This window comes from Amblyomma americanum, chromosome 4 (assembly GCF_052857255.1).
Source record: "Amblyomma americanum isolate KBUSLIRL-KWMA chromosome 4, ASM5285725v1, whole genome shotgun sequence".
NCBI classification, from domain to species: domain Eukaryota; kingdom Metazoa; phylum Arthropoda; class Arachnida; order Ixodida; family Ixodidae; genus Amblyomma; species Amblyomma americanum.
This window is the reverse complement of record NC_135500.1, coordinates 145,118,266-145,140,014: the sequence shown is the minus strand read 5'-3', so window position 1 is coordinate 145,140,014 and position 21,749 is coordinate 145,118,266. Positions and strand designations below refer to the sequence as shown.

Genomic DNA, 21,749 nt, shown 5'->3' with positions numbered 1-21,749 from the left:
TCTTTAACGTGCACTGACATCGCACAGTACATGGGCCTCTAGAATTTCGCCTCTATCGAAATTCGACCGCCGCAGCCGGGATCGAACCAGCGTCTTTCGGGCCAGCAGCCTAGTGCCATTAACACTGAGCCGCCGCCGCGGCGCGTAGAGTGCACATTGATCATGGTGGCCAAAACTGTTGGTCCTGAGAACTGAGAACTGACTTTGTATTGCCATCTGTTTGCAGGCGAGGGACAGGGGCATTCAGCACCAAGAAAGGCCGCCAGCAAACGCTAATGGAGAGCCGGTTGGCATACAGTTTTAGGGAGACAGACAACCGCCTCAACCGGTGGAAGCAACAGATCAAGTCACCACAGCACAGGCCCCAAATGCAGCCGCAGGCGCACCACCAGCCAGGTACACTTGTGTCGGGCCGTGGCATACATTTAATACACTGTGGTGCACTTTCATGTAAGCTCTCGTCGTAAACCCCAGGTCAAACCCGCATGTATCATGTTGCTTCTAATGCTTTTGCATGTCACAGCCTGGTTTTAAAGTGGCATAGACACAAAATTCTGGTTTTGCATTCTTTCTTTGTGATGATGCACAAGACAGCAAACAGCCAACTCGCCAAGACAGCAAACTCGCCAACACCTGTAATTCGGAGGTTGTGGGTTCGGATCCCAGCGACGGCATGTGGTTGTTTTTCTGCTGCTTTCTAATTATCTTTAATAAAATCATTACCTTATCGATCTCTCATTGATAAACACCACAAAAAAAGCATGATCCTAAGGTTTTGTGACTGTTGGCTTCCGTCATTTATGTGATAACAAACCCCTCTGTGGTGGACTTCAGGGTCCACCTGCTGTTGCGTGTACGCCTCAAAGTAGCGGAGCCGAGACGGCCACGACTGAAAGGAATGAAGCATTCTCTTTATTTTTTATGAAGATGAAGCCAAACATTTAACGTGGGTTTGACCTGGGGTTTACGACGAGACCTTACATGAAAGTGCACCACAGTGTATTAAATGTATGGCATCATACGCTCCACGTGAACGCGCAAATGCAAATGATGATGACATCTGTCGATGAAGAAGTTTCAACACCCTCTTTTCCCTTCCCTTGTCAACACTTGTAAAATAATTTAGTTAAACCTCGATGTAACGAACTTCAGTATAACGAAGTATTCCACTTTTCATAAGTTCGCGTTCATAGAACGCCATATATTTTTAGCCTCAATATAACGAAGTAGATTTTGGCACACTTTCAATGCAACGAAATTTCATTGCTGGCTGGAAACGAACCTGCGGAAAAATTGTATCGCGGGCGCGAGTGGTTGAGCGGAGCGTTTGCCGAAGCGTGTGTCGTGGCGCGTCCATAATATGGGCGCCGCACTGCTCCCACATAGAGAGCGCATGGCAAATATAAATAAGGTGATGAACGTAGTAGTAAGCACGCCGCCAGCCATGCAATCTGGGGCAGTACGGGCGAGGCTGATGTGAGCGTCTGCGCAGCCTTGGCAACCTGGCAGGCCAGCCCGCGGCTCTCGCTAGCTCGTCCAAAATCAGCGAATCAACGCCGATTGTGACGTGCTGCTTGTGCTCGAAGTCGGTGCGTCACGTTTATCACGTTTACAGATGCTCAAGGGACTGGAAAGTCGGTGCCGTTGGCACACCCGTCAGCTTTGAAGTCCGTCGCACGCATCACACCTGACAACCTTGCTTCTAACACAGATGATGCGCGTATGTGCAAAAACACTCGCTTATGGCAGAAAACGAGAAGCGGGGTTGGCCTGATTTCATTTCATTGGTTGACGACTGGAGGACACTCTACTCGTTCTCGCCTACATGAAGAAAGACTGAAGAGTAAGGGAAATGCAAGGGACGGAGGGGGCCGACAGCATGGCCCGTCGCGAGGCCACCGTCGACTGCCACGAGGTTGCAGCGGTGACAGCGGCGGAACGCGACGTCATATCTGCGGTGTGCTTGGAGCATTTAAAAAAGGATGATGATGACAGAAAAGCAAAACTCGAGACGATTGTGTCGTTCCCGTCACCCACGTGGTGGTCGACGTGATGGACGTGCTGGGGCGGCTCGGCTCGCGACATAAGATGCACGTAACGCCGTAGCTGCTAGCGAAGAAAGGGCAGAATAAGCATTTTAATCGCAAATGAAGCCTTTTCCTGTGATTATCCACAGCATGTTTCTGGCGGATTCTTAGCATGCTAGGAGGTGAATGTCAATGTTGCGATATTTAAATATCACAAAGTGAACTGCCGATTTTACCGATTTCGTTAAATCGAGGTTTAACTGTATAACCGAATTTCTTCTCTTGTGATGTTTTGGTTTCAACAGTCAGACGACGGCTGTGAATCAAAGTTGATTCCAGGTTATGTTAGCCATAAAAAAAAAAAAAAAAACTGGAACATTAAAGCTTCTTGTTGATTTTTCTTAACATTTTGGCTGTTGGGGCCGGATGCCAAAAGAACTTAATTAAGTGACGAAGCGGCGCATTTGTCGCAGTTTTTATGCCTCAGGTGACCTGAGGTCGATCTTGATGTCATAGACGCTGTTTGACTGTTAAAATGTAAATCGAAACAGCATGAGAGAAGAAATTAAAATATAAATTATTTAACAGACATAGGCGAGTTCCACGTTGTGGTCCATATACAGGGTGTTTCACCTAAGACTTAACACAATTTTTAAAAATAGGCTTTTTATTTAGAAGAGTGCTTTATTTGGCATAGCATTGTCATTGGTGTAGTACATCAGAATACAGCTAAGATGTGCTAAATAGCAGGCTGGTTAGCTAATATTGAATAGTTAACTATTACTGTTAGGCTCTTTAATTAATGAGAGGCATGTAGCTCATCATAACTAATATTCATATCAGTTTCTAGAATTTTGAAAACGCAGTTACTGTAGGCATTGTGGCCCAACAAATTTTGCCTACATCACACCAAAATATCCGTGCTTCTGAAAAGCTTGTAGGGAAAGCAACCCCTCTAGTGCATGTAACTTGTCAAAAAAGCCAAAATGGAAGTTTGTACACAGCAATTAGCACACAGTATTACTACAGTAAAATCTCAGTGATGCATGTGGCCATGAAAAATACCGTATTAACACGATTGTAAGTCGACCCCCCCCCCCCCCCCCTCCCTCCCTCCCTGAATCACATTTCACAAAAAAAAAAAATCTTGGAGGTTGTTTAAGCTTGGCCTTTATTAATAGAACGCGACAGCATTAACCTGCGGCAGCCGCTTATTGCCAGCTGCTATCCGCTGCCGCGCGCGGGCTTGCCCGTGGGCGCATTCCAAAACGAATGTGTATCAGTCACTCGACTACTCGTCCACACTTGCGCCATCGTCCTCACTAGCGCTGCCGTCGTGATCGCTGCTGCAGTCCCACAGCACGTTTAGCGAAATCCCGCACTTCGCAAACAGCGACATCATGTGGAACAGCTGAAAATTTTGCCTTGCTGCAGCTGCCACATCTGTATCACCCGTTGTGAACGTCGAACTTGAAACCCAGTGCACAGTTGTTCGTTTCCTCGGCGTAAAGAATGACAGCCATCTTGAATGTAGCCATGCACAAGCGCCGATCGCTTACCAGACCCGGAGCACAAATCACGAATGATGAAGCACTACATTAAAAACTTCTGAAATGCGGCCGGCAGTAGTCAAATGCGTCAGAGCCAAAGAGAAACTACGCGCGAGCAGCGTCGCCTCCTCCGTCGGCTACTGACACTCCCCAGCGCCGCTGCCGGTCCGAGTGGCGGTGCCGCCGCGATTGGAACAGCGGCCCTTCCATCAACTATCGGCGCTTCCTTGAGCGCCAAGTGCGCAGCTGAAAGTACTAATAAAAAAAACTTGGAGGACGCCTATTAAGAGTAGAACGCGAATGAGTTATCGAGCAGCCGCCGCTTATCAGCAGCCGCAATCTGCAGCTATGTGTGGAGAGTGGAGGTGGCAGCAAAAATGCAACCGCGCTGTAGCATGCTTGTATATCGTTTTTCTCGCCTTTATTTATGGTGTCATGATTTTGTTTCGATTGCAAGTCGACCCTCCCTCCCCCCCACACTTTGGATTTTCAAATTTTGAAAAATAGGTCAGCTTTTAATCGTGTAAACGCAGTATTCATTTGGCCCGTAATTCGTATCATCAAAAACGGAATAAAATCTCCATGTTGAAGCTCAAAGTGCATTCACACAAATTTGTTTTATGGCTGGTGGGAATTCTGGAATCCCAAATATCCTTAGTGGCTGCAAAGTTGACCCCATGAATGTATGCATGTCTGGGTGTGCCATTGCTTAGTACAGTAGGATCTCAGTGATACGAACCCGGTTGATACGAATTTTGCGATGATACGAATTCGTAAAATTCCCCGGCTGGAGTGCATTGTGCACAACGTTCGGAATTCCTAATGTTCCGAACTCTCTCCTGCACCACATCGGATGATACAAACACACGAGCCGCGACCGCACCTTCGAGCATTAAGCGCTGCACTCACATCGCCTAAAGCTGCTAATCGTGCGGTACGCACTGCGAGCAGTGAGCGGTGGTGCGGGGCCCTCACGTCGCCGAAATCCGCTAATCGTGCAGTGCTAACTACGAGCAGTAAGCGGCGGTGCGTGGCCCTCACATCGCCGAAATCCGCTAATCGTGCGGTGTGCACCGCGAGCAGTGAGCGGTGGTGTGCAACCCTCACATCGCCGAAATTCGCTGATCGTGCGGTACGCACCTCGAGTAGCGTGGCCGCACGGTCGTGAATAAATCCTGTCAGCCGTAAACAGATCTGCGTGCATGCATTTTCTATGATTCTGCACACATATTTTGTTCATTTGGGTGATACCAAATTTCGGATGATACGAATTTTTTCACGGCCCCATGAGATTCGTATCACCAAGATTCTACTGCACTTGAGGCGAATGATTACTCCACGACTGCCGATTGCTGTGGGTAGCGCACCACCTTTACATGCTTGTGGATGTATGTGGCGTTACTGGCTACTGCACAGCGTTATGTGAGCAGGATAGTTGTGGTCACAGCTTGTGTTCTGTATTGATCGATGTGCTAGCTTGTTCAAGTTCACACTGGACCATTCATTTGCAGGCTGCTTGCTTGAAGCGGGTGCAGTTCATTATTTTTTGTAGATTTAGCACCCCATAACCTTTGGTTGGGATACTAGTATGGCTATTGCCTTTGCAGAACTGTACTTGTTCAATTGCATTTGTACCCAGAGCGTGCTGCAACATGCTTTGGAGCCTGTGTGAATCAACTTCATTTTAGTGTGTGCTCTCATATGGCACTCTGTAGTTTTGTGATGTTAATGCACTGCTTTTCTGATGTGAGAAATCTGTGGCAAGAAATTGACTAGCAGCATAAATACAGTTGATTCCCGCTACAATGAAATCAACGGGACGCACGAGAAATTTCGCTGTCGAGAAATTAACCAAAAATGCAAGGCAATAACTCCAGCAAAACATAAGTTTATTGCCAGAATTCTGTGAGCTTAGCCTGCTTGTGTTTCACTGCCAGCAGCGGCGTCACGCGACTCTCGCACTCTGTTAACAGCGACATCGCAACGTCGTCATCGTGTGTGCCAAGGAATTTTCTAATAACGTCGAAGGCATCCAGTACTTGCGATGAGGTTGCTCGGGCAGGTAAATCTTTAGCGGAGTCGTCTTCATGATCGGACGGCTCTTCCGGCTCACGAACACTTTTGATGATGTCTTCATCGCTTCGTTCGTCGTGGACAATCACGTCCGCGACAGCGTCGAGAAAATCGTCCAGCGCTATGTCAGCAGGGACGTTTCCAGCTTCCTGGTGCGATTTCCAAGTAACGTCAATCCCCGGAGTCAATGACGATGGTACACTTTGCGCGGCTGCAGTCGTGCTGGTCGCCTTGCTGTTGACAACCCCGGCGTGCTTGAAGCAGTTGCGGATCACGCTGCACCGTGTTGCTCTCCATGCCGCAGCCATCATTTCTAAAGCCATGAAAAGATCGACTTTCGTCTCCCTACCAGTGTCGGTGTTCAGGAGAAGCCGCTGGATCAACCTCTCCCGGTAGGAAGACTTCATGCTCCGGATGATGCCTTGGTCCAGGGGTTGAATGACTGAGGTACAGTTTGGCGGGAAGAACTTCAGCTCCACACTTGACAGCTTGACGTCGTCAATGTGGTGCGCTGAACAATTGTCCAAGAGCATCAAACCTTTTGATTTTGTCTGCTCATGTCGCTGTCAAGTGCCACCACCCAGTCAGCAAAAATGGCACGGGTCATCCACGACCGGCTGTTTGCCACATACTTGACAGGTAGGCTCCTGTTCCCCTTGAAGCAGCGCGGTTTTGCACTTTTGCCAATAACTAACGCGGGGCGTTTGTCAGACCTATCCACATTTGTGCACAGCGGCACAGTCACTAGTTTCTTGCTATGTTTGCCTTTGTGGCAACGTTGCCCTTTAAAATCAAGCGTCTTCGCTGGCAGCATCTCATAGAAGAGGCCCGTCTCGTCTGCTTTATAAATATCAGATGGAGCGTAACTGCTCATTATGTCAGTCATGTTGTCCACCGCCCATGCCGATGCACCGTCAACGTCCGCAGATGCCGATTCACCGCAAAAAACCTTGCCAACGATGTTATGCCTTTCTTTAAAGCGATTCAGCCATCCTATGCTTGCCTTAAAGTCATTCAGCCCTAGCAAACAAGCATAATTTAGGGCCTTCTGCTGTACAATTGTACCGCTCAGGGGCATGTTTGTTGCTCGCGTATCGACGAACCAAGCTTAGACAGCCTGGTCGAGCTCTTCATATGTTGGTTGCATCACTTTCTTGTGCTGCGCTGAACTGCCCGATGAAAGTGCCTTCCTAATGCTGTCCTTACTCTTCAAAATCGTCGATAGCGAACTCGGCGCAATGCCAAAATCTGTGGCAGTAATTACCTTCTTCTTTCCGCTTCGGCGATAATTCTATCCTTTTCTTCTAGCGAAATAAACTTTCACTTCTTCGTTGGAGACGACATGGCAGAGGCGATCGACGAGATCAGACTGCAGCGAGAGATCGACGATCAACACACACCGACACACGAGAAAATGGCGGCAAGGGCTGCGGAGAAGGCGGGGAGGGGAGGCTGGCGACTGGATTTGGATTCGTCTTTTGCCCTCGTACGGCCGGCGGCCTTCGCACGGCGCCGACAAGTCCCCTCGCTGCTTCCCTATGACGAATAAACGACTCCCAACCAAATTTTTTTAATAAGGAATACATGAAAATGTAATAAAAATACATTCCGTGCATTATTTAGCTGCTCCAAGCCACTGCTTTAGCAGGGAATAATCTCGTACAGCACCCAACTTTTGAAGAAAGGCAGGCCACTGACCGGTGAAGGCTCGCAAAAAATTCGTAGAAGCGAATGCGTGCTCACAAAGTAATTCGTTTTCAAGGGAATTTTAATACATTAACTCCTATGGGGATTTCGCGGGGAATGAAAAATACTTCGTTGTGGCGAAAATTTCGTTGAAGCAGCATTCGTTGTGCCGGGATTCAGCAGTAGCAGAAATTTAATGGGGAAAGCTGGTCTTAGAAAAAAAATTTTTATTAATGAAGTCACAATTAGGAGATCTTCAGGGAACATGTATTTTTGTGCGGTGATTCCAAATATGACATTTAATTTAATGTACAACAAGTTTATGGTTTATGGTGGTTTAACATCCCAAAGCGACTCAGGCTATGAGGGACGCCGTAGTGAAAGGCTCTGGAAATTTCGACCACCTAGGGTTCTTTTACGTGCACTGACATCGCACAGCACATGGGCCTCTAGAACTTCGTCTCCATCGAAATTCGACCGCGGCCGGTATCGAACCCGCATCTTTTGGGCCGGCAGCCGAGCGCCATAAACACTCAGCCACCGCGGCGGCCTAATGTACAAGAAGTCCTTGTGCACTTATACAATATGTAACTTTTTGTGGAGAGCTTTAATGGACTTCTGCTGCATGGAACTTGCTAGAATGCATGCCATCGGCTTGTCTTGACATCAAGCTATGCAATAAGGGTAAAATTATTATCTTTCCTATCATAGAAGTCGAGTTACAGGGTTTTGAACTTGCATAGCTTAATGTCAAGAGAAACCAATGGCATGCATCCTAGCAAGCTCTTTGCAGCAGAATTCCTTGAAAGCTCTCCACAAAAAGTTACATAACATATTTAATAAGTGCACGAGGATTTGTTGTAGATTAAATTAAATGGCATATTTGGAATCAGCACTCAAAAATACATGTTCTCTGAAGATTTAATTATTGTGACTTCATAAACAAAAATTTTTTTCTAAGACCCTCTTCCCCCTTAATGGTCTTTATGACCTCATGGATCTGTGCTGTCATGGACTCATGGTCTTCTAGCAAAAGGTTTGGTGTACAGTCAAACCCTGCTACAACGAACACCGTGACAGCGAAATTTCTGCCACTACGAAATATTTCCGATTCCCAGTCAGCATACCATACAAAGCAATGCAGTTATTTTTCGTCACAACGAACAATTTTCAAAGCGAAATTCCACTTCAACAAAATTTTTTCAAGTAAGAGGCCGATTTTTTTCATTTGTTTATGCACCCACACGTGCCCATATCTCGTTAGGTTTTACCAAACACAGATGCCGAAGACAGTTTATAGTTTCAGTAGTGCAGCTGACATTCCCTGGAGAATCTGAATTAATGTGCAGTCATGTACGCATAAAGATTTGATGTGACATTCCCTGGAGAATCTGAATTAATGTGCAGTCATGTACGCATAAAGATTTGATGTGGCGTACGACTGCCTCCGATGGTTTTGCCGAGAGCCTGGACTCTGTGCTTGTGAAGCGCGGTCCTTGGTGGATGGCAGCTTTCACTTGCTTCGCTGACGAACGCAAAACGGAAATGAGTTCTACAGCATTTATATCAGTGTGAAGCAGTCGTGTCAATAGAAATCGATGAAAATGTTAAACCACTTCTTCATCAATCATTTCTGGCTGAATCATATCAGGCTGTAACGTTTGCGGTTCAATAGGTTCCACAGTGGCTAGTTCCAGAGCACTTTTTCCGACGCTTTTTTGCAGAACACGTTAGGTGCTAGGCCTAGCGACACCGAGCAAGTGGCGCGCAACGATCTGCTGTCGCCCAGCACGGCGGTGGGCGGCACGTCATTGCAAGAAGCCTGACGCTGGCTATGCCAGTCTAGTCTCGCTTTTGCACCGCAGAAGAGCATCGTGTTAGCGTGGTTTTTTTTTTTTTTTTTTTTTGTCTGGTGTACTTCGGCACTGACCGAATACAGCCACTGCGAATGTTGGCGGTTCTTGGCGGCACATGTGCGCATTGTACACGCTGAAATGCCTCCAGTCAGCGAGGTCTAAGTACGTGTTCTCGCTCGACGAAAGCAAGGGCGCTTTTAAAACTCATTCGCAAAAAAAAAATATTAGTTTTGATAGCAAATGTTGCGGGCGCGTTTATTACATGATTCCGAGATTTTCGGAGTGCCAAGAAAATTGCCACGACACTGTTTTCAAAACGGCGAAAAACCAAAACTGACAAATTTTTGGAAAATAAACATTGTTCATGAACTATCCGGCCCTATCTGTCAATTTGTGGCCTCCTATTTCACGACACTGAAGGCTCCGCTTTTATGAAACTTTTCGCGGGTCCCGTGAATTTCGTTTAAGCGGGATTCGATTGTACTTCGTTAATTTTTATAGGGCATCACAGTAGTCCATGACCAAGATAAGATTATGAGTTGCTTAGCTGGAAATGTTTAGCTTGATCATTTTATTGAAGGGCCATCGTATTTTTGTATTGTTCCTTTTTCTTTGTGCAGGTGGCAAGCCAGCTCGGAAAGCACTTTCTCGGCATAGCAACAACCAGAGTAATCGTCTCACTACCAGGGCAAATGCAGGTAAGCCGCATTGCACTTCGTAAATCGTAGATGGCGAAATGCATTAGAACACTGGCACTCAGCTGTTGGCTTTCAAAGATTGTGTACCTAAATGTTACATGTACCCTTCTGTTTATGAAAGTACACAAGTGGTAATGATGACGCTTAAACTTTCTACCCTTTCTCATTGAGGAGGAGTGGCAACTGCACCCACTTATCAGGCATTGTAGAAGGCAGAGTCACAAAGCAGTAGCCCTTGTACAGTAATGCCTGTGTATAAGCTTAATGTCGCAGTGGCTGCTGCGCAAAAGAGAGGAAAAAGAAAGAGACTAATGTTGTAAGAGTAGATGAGTGTCAGTGCTCGTCCTTGTCTACTCTTTCGTCCTTAGTCCTGTTTTTGGTGCACTAGCACTAAGGCTTCCAATCACGAAGCCAGCTAGACCTGCAGGAATAAAATAAATATGGCCGTGACTGTACCGCGCCTGGGTGCAGTGTACTATAATAAGGGAGCAATTACTCATTGGCGTCCACCCAAGCGCAGCCATACGGCTACAGCCATGCTTTTCAGCTTTCTCAGAAACTTCGCAGTTAAAGAAAAATTCGTCCTGGTCCGGGATTCTAACCCGGGACCACCACTTCACCGGTGCACCAGGATCACCGCTTCCCCTAAAACATTTGACCAACACTGTTCCCACTTCGAGTTATTGATTAATTCCCTCTCACCCTGCCATTCAATTCAATTCGTTTATTTTCTAGAGCGGTACAAACGCAAACTCTGAATGGTCCCCTGGACTAAAAGTTGCACTAAGCAACTTGACGACGGCCCAGGGGCCACCTTACCAGACAGCAGTCGATGCAGATTATCAGCAAAAGAAAGAAAACTGCACTCATCAAAGATCACATTGAAAATATAGGGGCAATAAAGCAGGTCTCAAAAGTGTATATATACACGAAACAAACAGTGAGACAAAAAGAAAAAAAAATTGTTAGATGATATGGAAGCACACAGTCAAAGGACAATTAGTCAGTTTAAAACCAAGGCAAGATACATCAGATCAGGGTGACACGTAAGAGTTCAGTTGACGTTACAGAAATAATTTTTACATTCTTTCTTAGATGGAAAAAAATCCTTTGGATATTTGTTTAGAAGTGATGGAACATTATGCTTTAATGACGGAAACTTGTTTTGGGTGCGGAAGTAGGGAACTAGCCAGTGTGGGGGGTTTCTAGTGAATACATCTGTTGTTCGCTGTTGTAATGTTGCAGCAGTTTTAAGAAAATTTGCAGATTCAACGGACGAAAAATAAAGCCGGATGAAAACGAATGATCCCATACTCCGGAAATAGGTTGTTTGTAGATGTGTGCGTTCCAACATTTGCCACATAGCACAAGACTTTCTTCTGGAGCACATTAATTTTATCCATATTTCTTTTTGTTGTTGAGCTCCAGACAAGACTGCAATAATTTGTGGGGTGCAAATAACGCTTGGTACAACTGGAGTTTAACTTTTTCGAGAATGAGGTTTCTGCAGCAGGACAGAGTGCCTGCAACAGTAGACAGCTTCTTGCAGACGTGATTAATGTGGTGATCCCGGTTTAGGTGAGAATTAAAAGTACCACCAAGAACCTTATGATCATCTACTATTGTTATATCTTTATTCTTATAATTGATCTTATTTTGCAGTGTGAAAACTTTTTTCTTGGCCTAAATAGTAAAACCTTAGTCTTAGTGGGATTGATTATTATGCAGTTAGAGTGGGACCACCCTGATAGTGATTCAAGTGTTCGGTTGCACTGTAGAGCTAAATCGTTTGGATCTTCACCCTTAAAAAGAATGCTACTGCTAAAACACTACCTTGTGGTACTCAGGTTTATAGGGGCAGCAGAGAAGACTCAACTTTATGTATACGGACGCAGTGGACTCTTATCTTTCAGGTATGACATAATTAAATTGAGGGGTCCACCCCGTATTCCATACTGTGATAACTTACCTAACAATGCATTGTGGTTGAGGGAGTCAAAGGCTTTACTGAAGTCAATGAACAGACCAAGAGTAAAAAAAAAGACCAGAATCTTTATTTTGAACTATCTGTTCTTTTAGTAGAAGTAATTCCATATCTGTCGATCGTCTTTTCCTAAATCCATATTGGGAGTCAGTTATTATGTTGTTTTTCTCGAGGAAGTTATTAAATCTTTGATATATAACCTTTCCACGCCCTTCTGAAAAAAATCGAGAGAATGAATATTGGCATGTAATTATTCTCGACATAAGCTTGCCGTCCTGGTTATCTAAATTGGTAGAGCAACTGCTCCGGTGTAGTGGTGGTCCAGGGTTCGAACCCTGGACCAGGACGAATTTTTCTTTAACTGCAGAGTTTCTGAGAAAGCTCTATAGCTTTCTTCTGTAGCCGTATGGCTGCGCTTGGGTGGATGCCAATGAGTAATTACTCCCTTATTACGAATCTACTCTGCCTTGGGGGATTCCCCTAATACATTTGACCAACACTGTTCCCACTTCGAGTTATTGATCAATTCACTCTCGCCCTCTCATAAGCTTGCTGTCCCGGTTAGCTCAGTTGGTAGAGCAACTGCTGTGGTGAAGCGGTGGTCCCGGGTTCGAAGCCCGGACCAGGACGAATTTTTCTTTAACTGCGAAGTTTTGTAGCCGTATGGCTGCGCTTGGGTGGATGCCAATGAGTAATTACTCCCTTATTACGAATCTACACCACCTTGGGGGTTTCCCCTGAAACATTTGACCACCAGTGTACTATAGTCGGATACAACTCAAGAACACAGTGACTTTTCCCTATCAAAAGACCCCCTTCCAGCCAGTGGCGTCGGCCAATTCTCATGACAATACTAGAGAGAGGGGTCTATCCCCGACCATAGAGGGGAGGGATTATCCTCTTTCATCTATCACTCCCTGCTTTGTCACAATAGCAGGGTCATGAGAATTGGCCGATGCCATTGGCTGGAAGGTGTCCCTTGACGGGGAAAAGCCGCTGCGTTCCTAAGTTGTATCCGACTATAGTGCAAAACTGCATTTGTCCAAGTAAGCAAAATAGGCTGCAATTTTTTTTTTTTTTGCACTTCAGTCACTAAAGCATGTCGCTTGTGCCAACACACCAAATGTGCCACCATAATACAGTAGAATCTCGCTGGTTCACTTTCTAAAAAATTGTGAAACAAAAAAGCATGTCATGCAGGAAAATGCATGATTTTGAAAAACGTTACTTAAGAAGAAGCACAAAGGTATTTATTGGCACTTCCACTCCCTAAAAAGGTCGGTCAGCACTTGTGGGCTTTCAAAATATGCTCATGTAATGAACCCACTTTTTTTTCAGAAAATTTGACATCAATTTGGGGGGGGGGTCATTATTAACTGTGGTTTAGTTTTGGTTACACCTGGTGAGCAGCGAAAGAAACCTCCTAATCTGCGTCGCTGGTGAGACGTAACGCCTGAAGTACTTTCTGCTGTTCCTTCGCAGTAGCACTCTTCTGTCATTACTTGTTGCGTGTCGCACGTTCTTCTTCTGTCTTTTTGGCACGGCGTTTCTTCCTGGCCTCATTGAAACGTTGAAGCTTTGCTTTCTGGCGCGTTGTCACAGCAGGATGTTCTTCCTCCTCCATCGCAAAACCGGTTTCTACCCCCACCAGCTCGCCGTTGGTATATATGCACAGCTCTCCATTGACGTCACAGACGGTGGCTCTGCCCCTGTTGTCAAGCAGAGTATCTATCTGCATGATTGATGAGCTTATTTACTCAAATTCCTTTGACATGACATCACCATCGTACAACATCGCAATTTGTCCCAGTTCTTCAACCTTTGACCTTGACCTTCGAGAGATTTGGGGGTGGCCCATCATCTTGGTTTGGCATATATGCGCCACCATGGCCTACGTGACTTTGCTCCATGGTTTGACCTCTAAAGCTTTTCAAGGTCATAAACGGAACTACACTACCCTCTTGAAAACCTGGCGTAGTGAAGCTTTCAGTTCAAAAAGTTTGAACACATGTTTTTGGGAGAGTCGAAATTTCGTATCGCCCGCCCATCCGTCCATCCATCAGCAACAAAAGCACATGGTCAGACGCGTTCCTGTCACCGGTGTTTAGCCTCTGTCTCTTCAAAAGATGTTTGCTGTATCACAGCGTGATCCAACTATTTTGTAATAGCCGGCGGCGCCGGCAAATCGTGGCGAAGATAAAGCGAACATGCTGAACACTGGCCCTCAAGGTCACGTGCGCGTTTATGCGAGGTTGAAAAAAACACGCAGGACAGTGAGGGGTTAGGCATTTCTTGCTCCCGATCTCAAGGTCGCATTACCAGCCGCGGTGGCTCAGTGGATAGAGCGCTTCGCTACTGATCCGGAGTACCTGGGTTCGAACCTGACCGCGGCGGCCGCGTTTCGATGGGGGCGGTGCTGTGCGATGTCAGTGCACCTGAGGAGCTCGAAATTATTCCCGAGCCCTCCACTATGGCACCTCTTTGTTCCTTTCTTCTCTCAGTCCCTCCTTTATCCCTTACCTATGGGGCTCAGGTGTGGGCCCAGCTGTGAGACAGATACTGCACCATTTCCTTTCCCCAAAAAACCAATTCTATCTTGAGCTCGCCAAATTGCTTGGAGGTCAAAAGGTCCTGCTTCCTTCATAGCATTTCAGTGTAGAGGTTGTTTCATAGGATACTGGTTTAAACTGCTATGGTCCTCTCCGATGCTCCAGCGCTCGCCGGCTTTCTAAGCATATGGTAGCGCAGCCTGCGCGCAGCATCACGCCGACCAAGACGCTGCCGCTGGCACTTTTGTCAAGGTGCTCTGCCAAGTTCGTGGAGCCCCCCCCCCCCTCCCCGTCTCTTCCTGCCTTCCATAGGTGCTTTTGTCAAAAGATGAACGCTATGTGGATTTATCGGCGTACCAAGGTGTGTACTGCGGACGGCACAAAAACTGAGAAATGCTTTACGAAAAGTTAACGGTTAAAAAAAGAAAAGTTAATTTTCACCGACCGAAGGGGGGGTGGGTTCATTACGTGAGTATATGCAGTATATCCTCATTCGTGAGGTCCTTAGTGTGGAAGAGACTGTCCAGTAACCTTTCCAATCCGGCGATGGGAAAGTAGCTGAGGTCACTTTGGGGTCATTCCACGTCAAATGTCCCAGACGTTGCATAAGGCCATCTCCGATTTGTTAAAAAAATTCACGGAAACTTATCACAGCACGTGTAATCTAAACCTAAAATATTTTTGCCGCCAAAAATTATGCATGAGGTGAGCTCAGTTTGAACTGTTCAAAAGGCCGTGAAACCAAGCTCTGCTCAATAATTGATAAAAAATCCTAGTTTTTAGAAAACACTATAAATTTTTTAGTAACTTTTGTACAGATTCTTGCTTTCGATATGATTCAGATCATATATTTTTGGACAGTCTAAATATTTTCTTGGAATTTAAATAACGTGTAAAAATTGTGCTTATATTGACATTTAAAAAAAAAATCAACTTCCTTTCTGAAATTAGGAAATTGTCATCTTGCTTCCATAGATGTCTATTACCTAAAAAAAAATGTTACAGCCAATGAAACTGAATATGTAAAAGTGAAATAAAATACTGCAGTTGCAGAAAACTGAGTTTTGAACCATAAACACCCATATCATGAGGTGGTCCAAGTAAAAATACAAATGATGGTGAGTTTAGTGTAACAGATTACTGCCTTCTTTCATTTCCGAATTTTTAATCAATATATTTTTGTTTCAAGCAACAAAAATATTTTTGACGTTGAGCTCTTGCGCCGTAAGTTGCGTCGCCTTGTAACGCTTCTTCACGTTGCAGTAAGTTCCTATGAATTTTTTGTACAGATCTGTGATGGTCGAGCGCAACATTCCAGATGTTGCTCTCGACCCGCATTGCTCTTATGTGCTGTGGGGAAAGCACTGTGGTAGCTGAATGCCTCGTGGTGCTTTTCGTTTCACGTTGCCTCAGGCTCGGCCCACTTGTGTGTTCGCTCCTCATTGTTTAGGCATGCTTTGCCCCATCGCAGTGACTCACTGTAGCGAAGCCGCCGTGGTGCCTGACTCCTGTGGGCTTTTGCTGATGTCGCGTGCTCCTAAGCTCTGCCCGCTGGTATGTTAGCGCGTCAACGATTGTTCACTAAACATAGGAGACGATAAGAATTTGGTGAAATTATGAACATGCTCACCGGAAAACTGTATTATCCGGGAATTGTGAATTGTGGTTTTTAATGTCTCGAAGCAATGCATGGTCTATGGGAACATTGCAGTGAAAGGCTCTGGATTATTTAGACCACCTGGGGTTCTTTAATATGTGCTGACGTTGCTCAGAGCGCACAGGCTTTTTTGCATTTCATCTTGTCAAAATACGGCCACTGCAGCTGGTATTAAATCCATGACCTTGGGATCAGGAGACATATGCCAAACTGCTGTGTTCGCGAATGTATTAACCAGAAGAAAAAAGTGCAACTTTATGGGACATTTTTACTGCTCACAATTTTGAGCTTGTGAATCAGGAAATTGTCTGTATTCTGAACGTATCAGCGAGGTTCTACTGTAAAATCTATTCTTGCTGCACACGTCTCGTAGTCTCTTTAGCATGCCGTTTGTTTATTTAATGCCACTTTTTTTTGTCTCCTGCATGTCAGGTCACAAGAAACTGCTGGGAAATGCTGAAGTATTGCAGGAACATCAACAGGTCCCTGGCCACATGGGAAAGAATGCGTCATCTAAGCCTGTGCTAGCAAATAAAAATTCTGTGCAGTCATCACCAGGCAACCCACCAGCACTGGCCATCAAGGAGACAGGCTTGAACGGCACCCTCCATTCCACAGAAAAGAGCGACGGCATCTTGAAGGTGAACGGGGCCACCGTTGCAGTGACAGTCATGACAAGGGCTCGAAACCAGCAGCGGACTGAAAACAAGGCTGCAACAGCCACCAAGAAAGCACAGGAAGCAGAGCCTCTCGAGGTGCCAGGGTCTGAACATGAGAAACTGACATCTTCCTGCCTGCCCATTTTGGAGGGCTCTTCACCAAAGTCTCCTGTGGATGTTCATTATGAAGCTCCTTGTATCGACTCTGAAAAGTCTTACGAAGCGACGTCTCCTGAACTGGCAATCGAACCAGATGAAGTAGTCTCGGGCACGCCAGCACGCCCTCCAGATTTGAGTAAATCCACAGAGACAAAGAAGCCAGCATCAGGAATGAAGGAAACATCAGGCCCTGTGCCCCCAAGGAGGGAAAGACGGCAGCCTAGACGATGCACTCGGGCACAATCAACAGATCAGGCTTCTGTGCTGCCAGGCAAGAGTGCAGTCATAGAAGAAAAGGCGTGCATATTGTCTGAGGAGAATATGGGCACATTACTTTCCACTGCAGAAAAGCAGGAAGAGGAACCAACCAAGGCTGAGCAAACAGGCGAGTGTACACCAATTGTGGTCGCGTCAGATGTGGGCATACTGGAAGGGGGTGCCATAAAGGTGGCTGTAAGGGATGCAAGTACTGTGGAACCTATTGAACTGCAAATGGTACAGCCTGAACTGATTCAGCCAGAAGTGATTGATGAAGAAGTGGTTCAAACAGAAGAGAGTCAAGAAGACCTGGTTCTAGGAGAGATTTTTGGTGCAGACGTGTTCCAGCCTGAAGAGATTCAGTCTGAAGTGTTCCAACAAGAGGTACTGGTCCCAGAGGTCACTCACGAGGAGGTGATTCAGCCAGAAGTGTGCCTGCCAGAGCTCAATCAGCCTGAGGCTGACCAGCTAGAGGTGACTGAGCAACTGCCCGAACTGCCACAGATGGCACAACTCTGTGATGAGGAACCGGTAGTTCAGATACTGGACACTGCCATTCTCGAAGCACCCATGGTCACCGTGCTGCCAGAGAGAACACTGCAGGCAGGCAGTGCAACTTGCCGAGAGCCTTTGGAGAGGGTGAAGAGGGAGCCAAAGAGAGAAACACCAAAAAGAGAAGCCAAAACTGATGCAGAAGCGAGGAGCACACCCCGCATGCGGGCCATTCCTTCTAAGAAGTCACTGCCACCACCCGCAAGCCAGGCCAAGGCACAGACAGTTGCTGTGCCACCTCATTTGGGCTGCCTCAAGCTGACGATACGCCGGCTACACCCACACGCACGTGGCGACACCTCACCAGTGTCTACGGCACGCCGCCGAACTGTGTATGAGGTGCTATCACCTCCACTCCTCTCTCCTGAGTCACCACGCAAGAAGAAAAAGAAGAAGAAAGACAAAAAGAAGGCAAGTGAACATCGAAAACATGCCCGGAGGCGGGAAGAGAAGCCATCCCCTGTGACCGTAGGGGCTAAGCGTATCCGGCTCATCTTGGGCAATGATGCAATTGACATTGACATTCCACCCAACAAGTGTAAGAAGCGCTGTTGACAGGCTGTGAGTGGCTGCAGCAAGTTGTGGGCTAGACTGCCATGTGATGCAGTGGATTTACGAAATGTGTGGTTTGAAAGGAAACTGTGTTGTGAACTCCCGCTCTTGACATTGAGTTCTGCCCACACAGTGAAGAAATGTTCCGTAGCACATGCTTACATCTGGCTGTTGTCATTTGTTTTGCATTTTCTGAGTACTCCTGGAAGCAGTAAAGAAGTGTAATGTATAAGTGTTGTAAATAGCATGCACACTGCCAGTGGTGTTTGAAATGAAGGATTGCAATGGAAAGTTTCTGTTCTGTGTACAAAGTTCCGTTAGCCTGCCGGTTTCTGGAAATTGTTGGAAACAGGTTCACTAAATTGTGTGCTGTCTGATACCTTGTTGGCTTTTATAGTTAACTACCTGATATGTTAATGCAGGAATGAGCGCAAAGTGATGTATTGCTTGGTATGCATTTTGCAGTCGTGCTGGCATAGTATTTCCTCATTCTTTTTTGTCGATCCGAACTGAACATTGCTGCCTTCATTTCAGTTTCAAAGGTGACTGCCTATTTTTCGCATCACTTGTATTTATTGTTGTCTAAATTATTTACTACACTTTCCTACTGGATGGAGAAAAGCACTGTGAAGTTAGCAGCCAAGGAATTTAAAGTTCTTGTAGACATGTGGATATCGCAAGTTAACCTTTTATGCCTTCTCTTGGCGTAATCGCGTACGTCTGAAAGCTAGGCCTTCCTGTAATAAAAATGTTCAAATCACTTGCATTTGGGGTGACGTGATATGCCCGCTCTGTTTTATTTCACAGTGCACTGAACTTCCGACGGCGAATAAAGTGAGTTGTTGGGCGAACACCTGCGGCCGTGTTCGGGACTTATTGGTGGACACGATCATTTCGATGGGCATTCAGCCATCCTGTTTTGAGAGTCGTGCATGTTCTCTACTAATTTTTGGTACATTCAAATCGCTGCAATTTCTCTGGATCACTGTTTTTTTTTGTGTGTGTGGACATGCATTTTGCGTAGTTCCACAAAATACCTGAACGTAGGCTTAACAACAACGAGTGAGCAGCTTAGTAGTGAAGACGCGTTCGTAGTGCATTCCGTTCCTGCTGCTGTTTCAAGGAAGCCTCGGTGCTGGAGTGTTTCTTGGTGCTGCTGACTGACTCGGCGTCTTCTGGCCTGTCGTCAACTACTGGTGAGGCCGTTCCGCGAGTGGGGGATTTGGCCCAGATTTTCCCCCTTTTGAGTGCGTCATGGATTATTATGCTTAGCGCGATTGCTACGTCATCCCCGGGCACAGGTCCGGTAACCTGGTTCGCCAGTTTTCCGGCTGAAAATATGCCGTTAGTCTTTTTCACAAAACGGTGTGAAGGACATCCCTGTGGCGCTGGTGCCTGTAGGAGATAGATACATTAAAATCAAAAGTTCCCGTCTGATCCAGGAGCAGTTGAAGGATGTGACCAACCGCTATCTTGAAATTGCTGAGGTTCGACCTTTTGGCAAAAGAGGAATTCTGTGCAGATCATCTGATTTGGATTGCGTTGCAGACTTGCTGCAGTGCAATTCTTTCGCCTCACTCCCGGTGAAAGCGTTTATTCCTGAGCAACTTGCCTGCGTAAAAGGAATAATACGCGGTGCGGATCCCTCCGCTACACCAGAGGAAATTCTTGAAGATTTCCATGAGGCCGGTGTTGGCATCCTCTCTGTTTACCGCTGCAACAGAGAGGCTGGAGGCTCTCGTATTCCAACTGAGTCAGTTATAGCGACTTTTGCGGGGTCCTCTTGCCCATGTGAAATCAAAGTCTGGCCCATTGTATACCGTGTTGACCCACTGCAGCGCCGTCCGTTACAATGTAAGAACTGCTGGCTTTTTGGTCATAGTGGCAAATCTGCAAGTCGGCAACGCGCTGCCGCGTTTGCGGTGGCGATCATGCTTCCGACGTCTGCACTTGTGAGTCATTTAGCTGTTGCCTTTGCCACTCTGATCACACAGCTGACGATCCTACCTGCCCGAAGCGTGCTGATGAACAGTCTGTCTTGGACATTGTTCAACGCGAACAGTGCTCATGTGCAGATGCTTATGCCCTTCTTGACAGACGACAGCTCGTACGCAAATGTTGTCCGCACGACCGCTGCCGATGTGGAGACAATCTTAACAAAGTCGGTCATCGCTGCGGTAGAGAAGGCTGTTGCTGGAGTACTTGACCGCATGATTAATACGTTCAGTGATGCATTATCTGAGGTAATTTCCGCGAATACTGTTTCATCGGCATTAGGTAACCTAACCTGGTCTACTGGTTCTCCATCCAATGTATCTGTTGACAATATTCAACCAATCACCCCTTCTGCCTCCACGCCTGTGAGTGTAAATGTATCTGACCCAGTCCCCCTCTCTAACGCTTGTGAGTCGGATGTTGAAATGACCACTCAATCTCAGTAGCGTCGTGCTTCTTCTTCTCCTTCTAAATCAGACTATCTGCATGTCAAGACTAAGAAAGGTTCGTCAGGAACTGCAAAGAAATCAGACGTGTTGAAAGAGGCTGTTGCTGGCTCCTTTTTATTGCAGTAATCATGGCGGGTATTTCTGTTCTCCAGTGGAATTGTCGATCTATCGCATCTTCTTAACACGATTTACACCAGCTTATTCTTCATTTTTCTCCAGACATTATTTTACTACAAGAATCGTGGCTCTCCCCAAATCGTCCTTTTGCAATTCAAAGCTACTCTGGTGATCGCCCAAATGGCAGGAGTGGAGGCTTGGTAACGTTGATTTCATCAAAACTGTACCATCGTGCTAAAGTGTCTCATAAATTAATGCAACCTGATTGTGAGATTCTTGCAGTTGACATCCTTGTGCCGCAGTGTGCCCCTGTTGCGAATATCTACTTCCCCGCAGGTGTCCACAGCACGGACGGGCTAGACGCTTTACTGCGCAACAGCAAAAATGTAGTTCTGGCTGGGGACTTCAATTCGCACCATGTTATATGGGGAGTCAGGACAGACTACAGCGGACAGTTACTTTGGTCTTGGATGTCAGCAAATGGTGTGTGTTGTTATAACAGTCGTGCCATAACTTACATGAGGGCAGATTCTCGGTCAGCTATTGATTTAACTTTAGCTGTCAATGGTTTTAGGATATCTTCGTGGTCTACAATTGACCACGGTACGTCAAGCGACCACTATCCAATCACTTTCACTATTGCGTGCAGCCCGCTTAGGGCGTCTGGTTACGCACATAAATTTGTCAATACTACACTATTCAAGAGACTTCTAGGTGAGGCCTCCTCGTCGGTTGTTCCCTCGGATAATTCTGACCGTGGTCCTCAAGTTTTAACTTCCGTGTTAGACGCCACTCGGCGATCAATCTTTACGGTTCAGTCAACCGTTAAATATAAGACTCCTTCCAACTGGTGGAATGAAGCATGCGAAAAAGCTTATCGTCAGAGGAAAGCCGCATGGAAGAGCCTAGCGCATAACCAGTGCCCTAA

At 46.3% G+C, this 21,749-nt stretch overlaps 1 protein-coding gene across 1 annotated transcript in view; it reads left to right on the top strand.

Moving 5' to 3' along the window:
• The window catches only part of Hmt4-20 (Histone methyltransferase 4-20), a 33,460-nt gene extending 14,436 nt beyond the window's left edge, over window positions 1-19,024 (top strand). The window contains exons 7-9 of the mRNA XM_077661920.1: window positions 227-396; window positions 9,813-9,890; window positions 16,513-19,024. Of these exons, the coding sequence (XP_077518046.1) occupies window positions 227-396; window positions 9,813-9,890; window positions 16,513-18,263 (1,999 nt within the window). The 3' untranslated portion in view covers window positions 18,264-19,024. The remainder of the gene's footprint in view (window positions 1-226; window positions 397-9,812; window positions 9,891-16,512) is intronic.
• The last annotated feature ends 2,725 nt before the right edge of the window (window positions 19,025-21,749 follow it).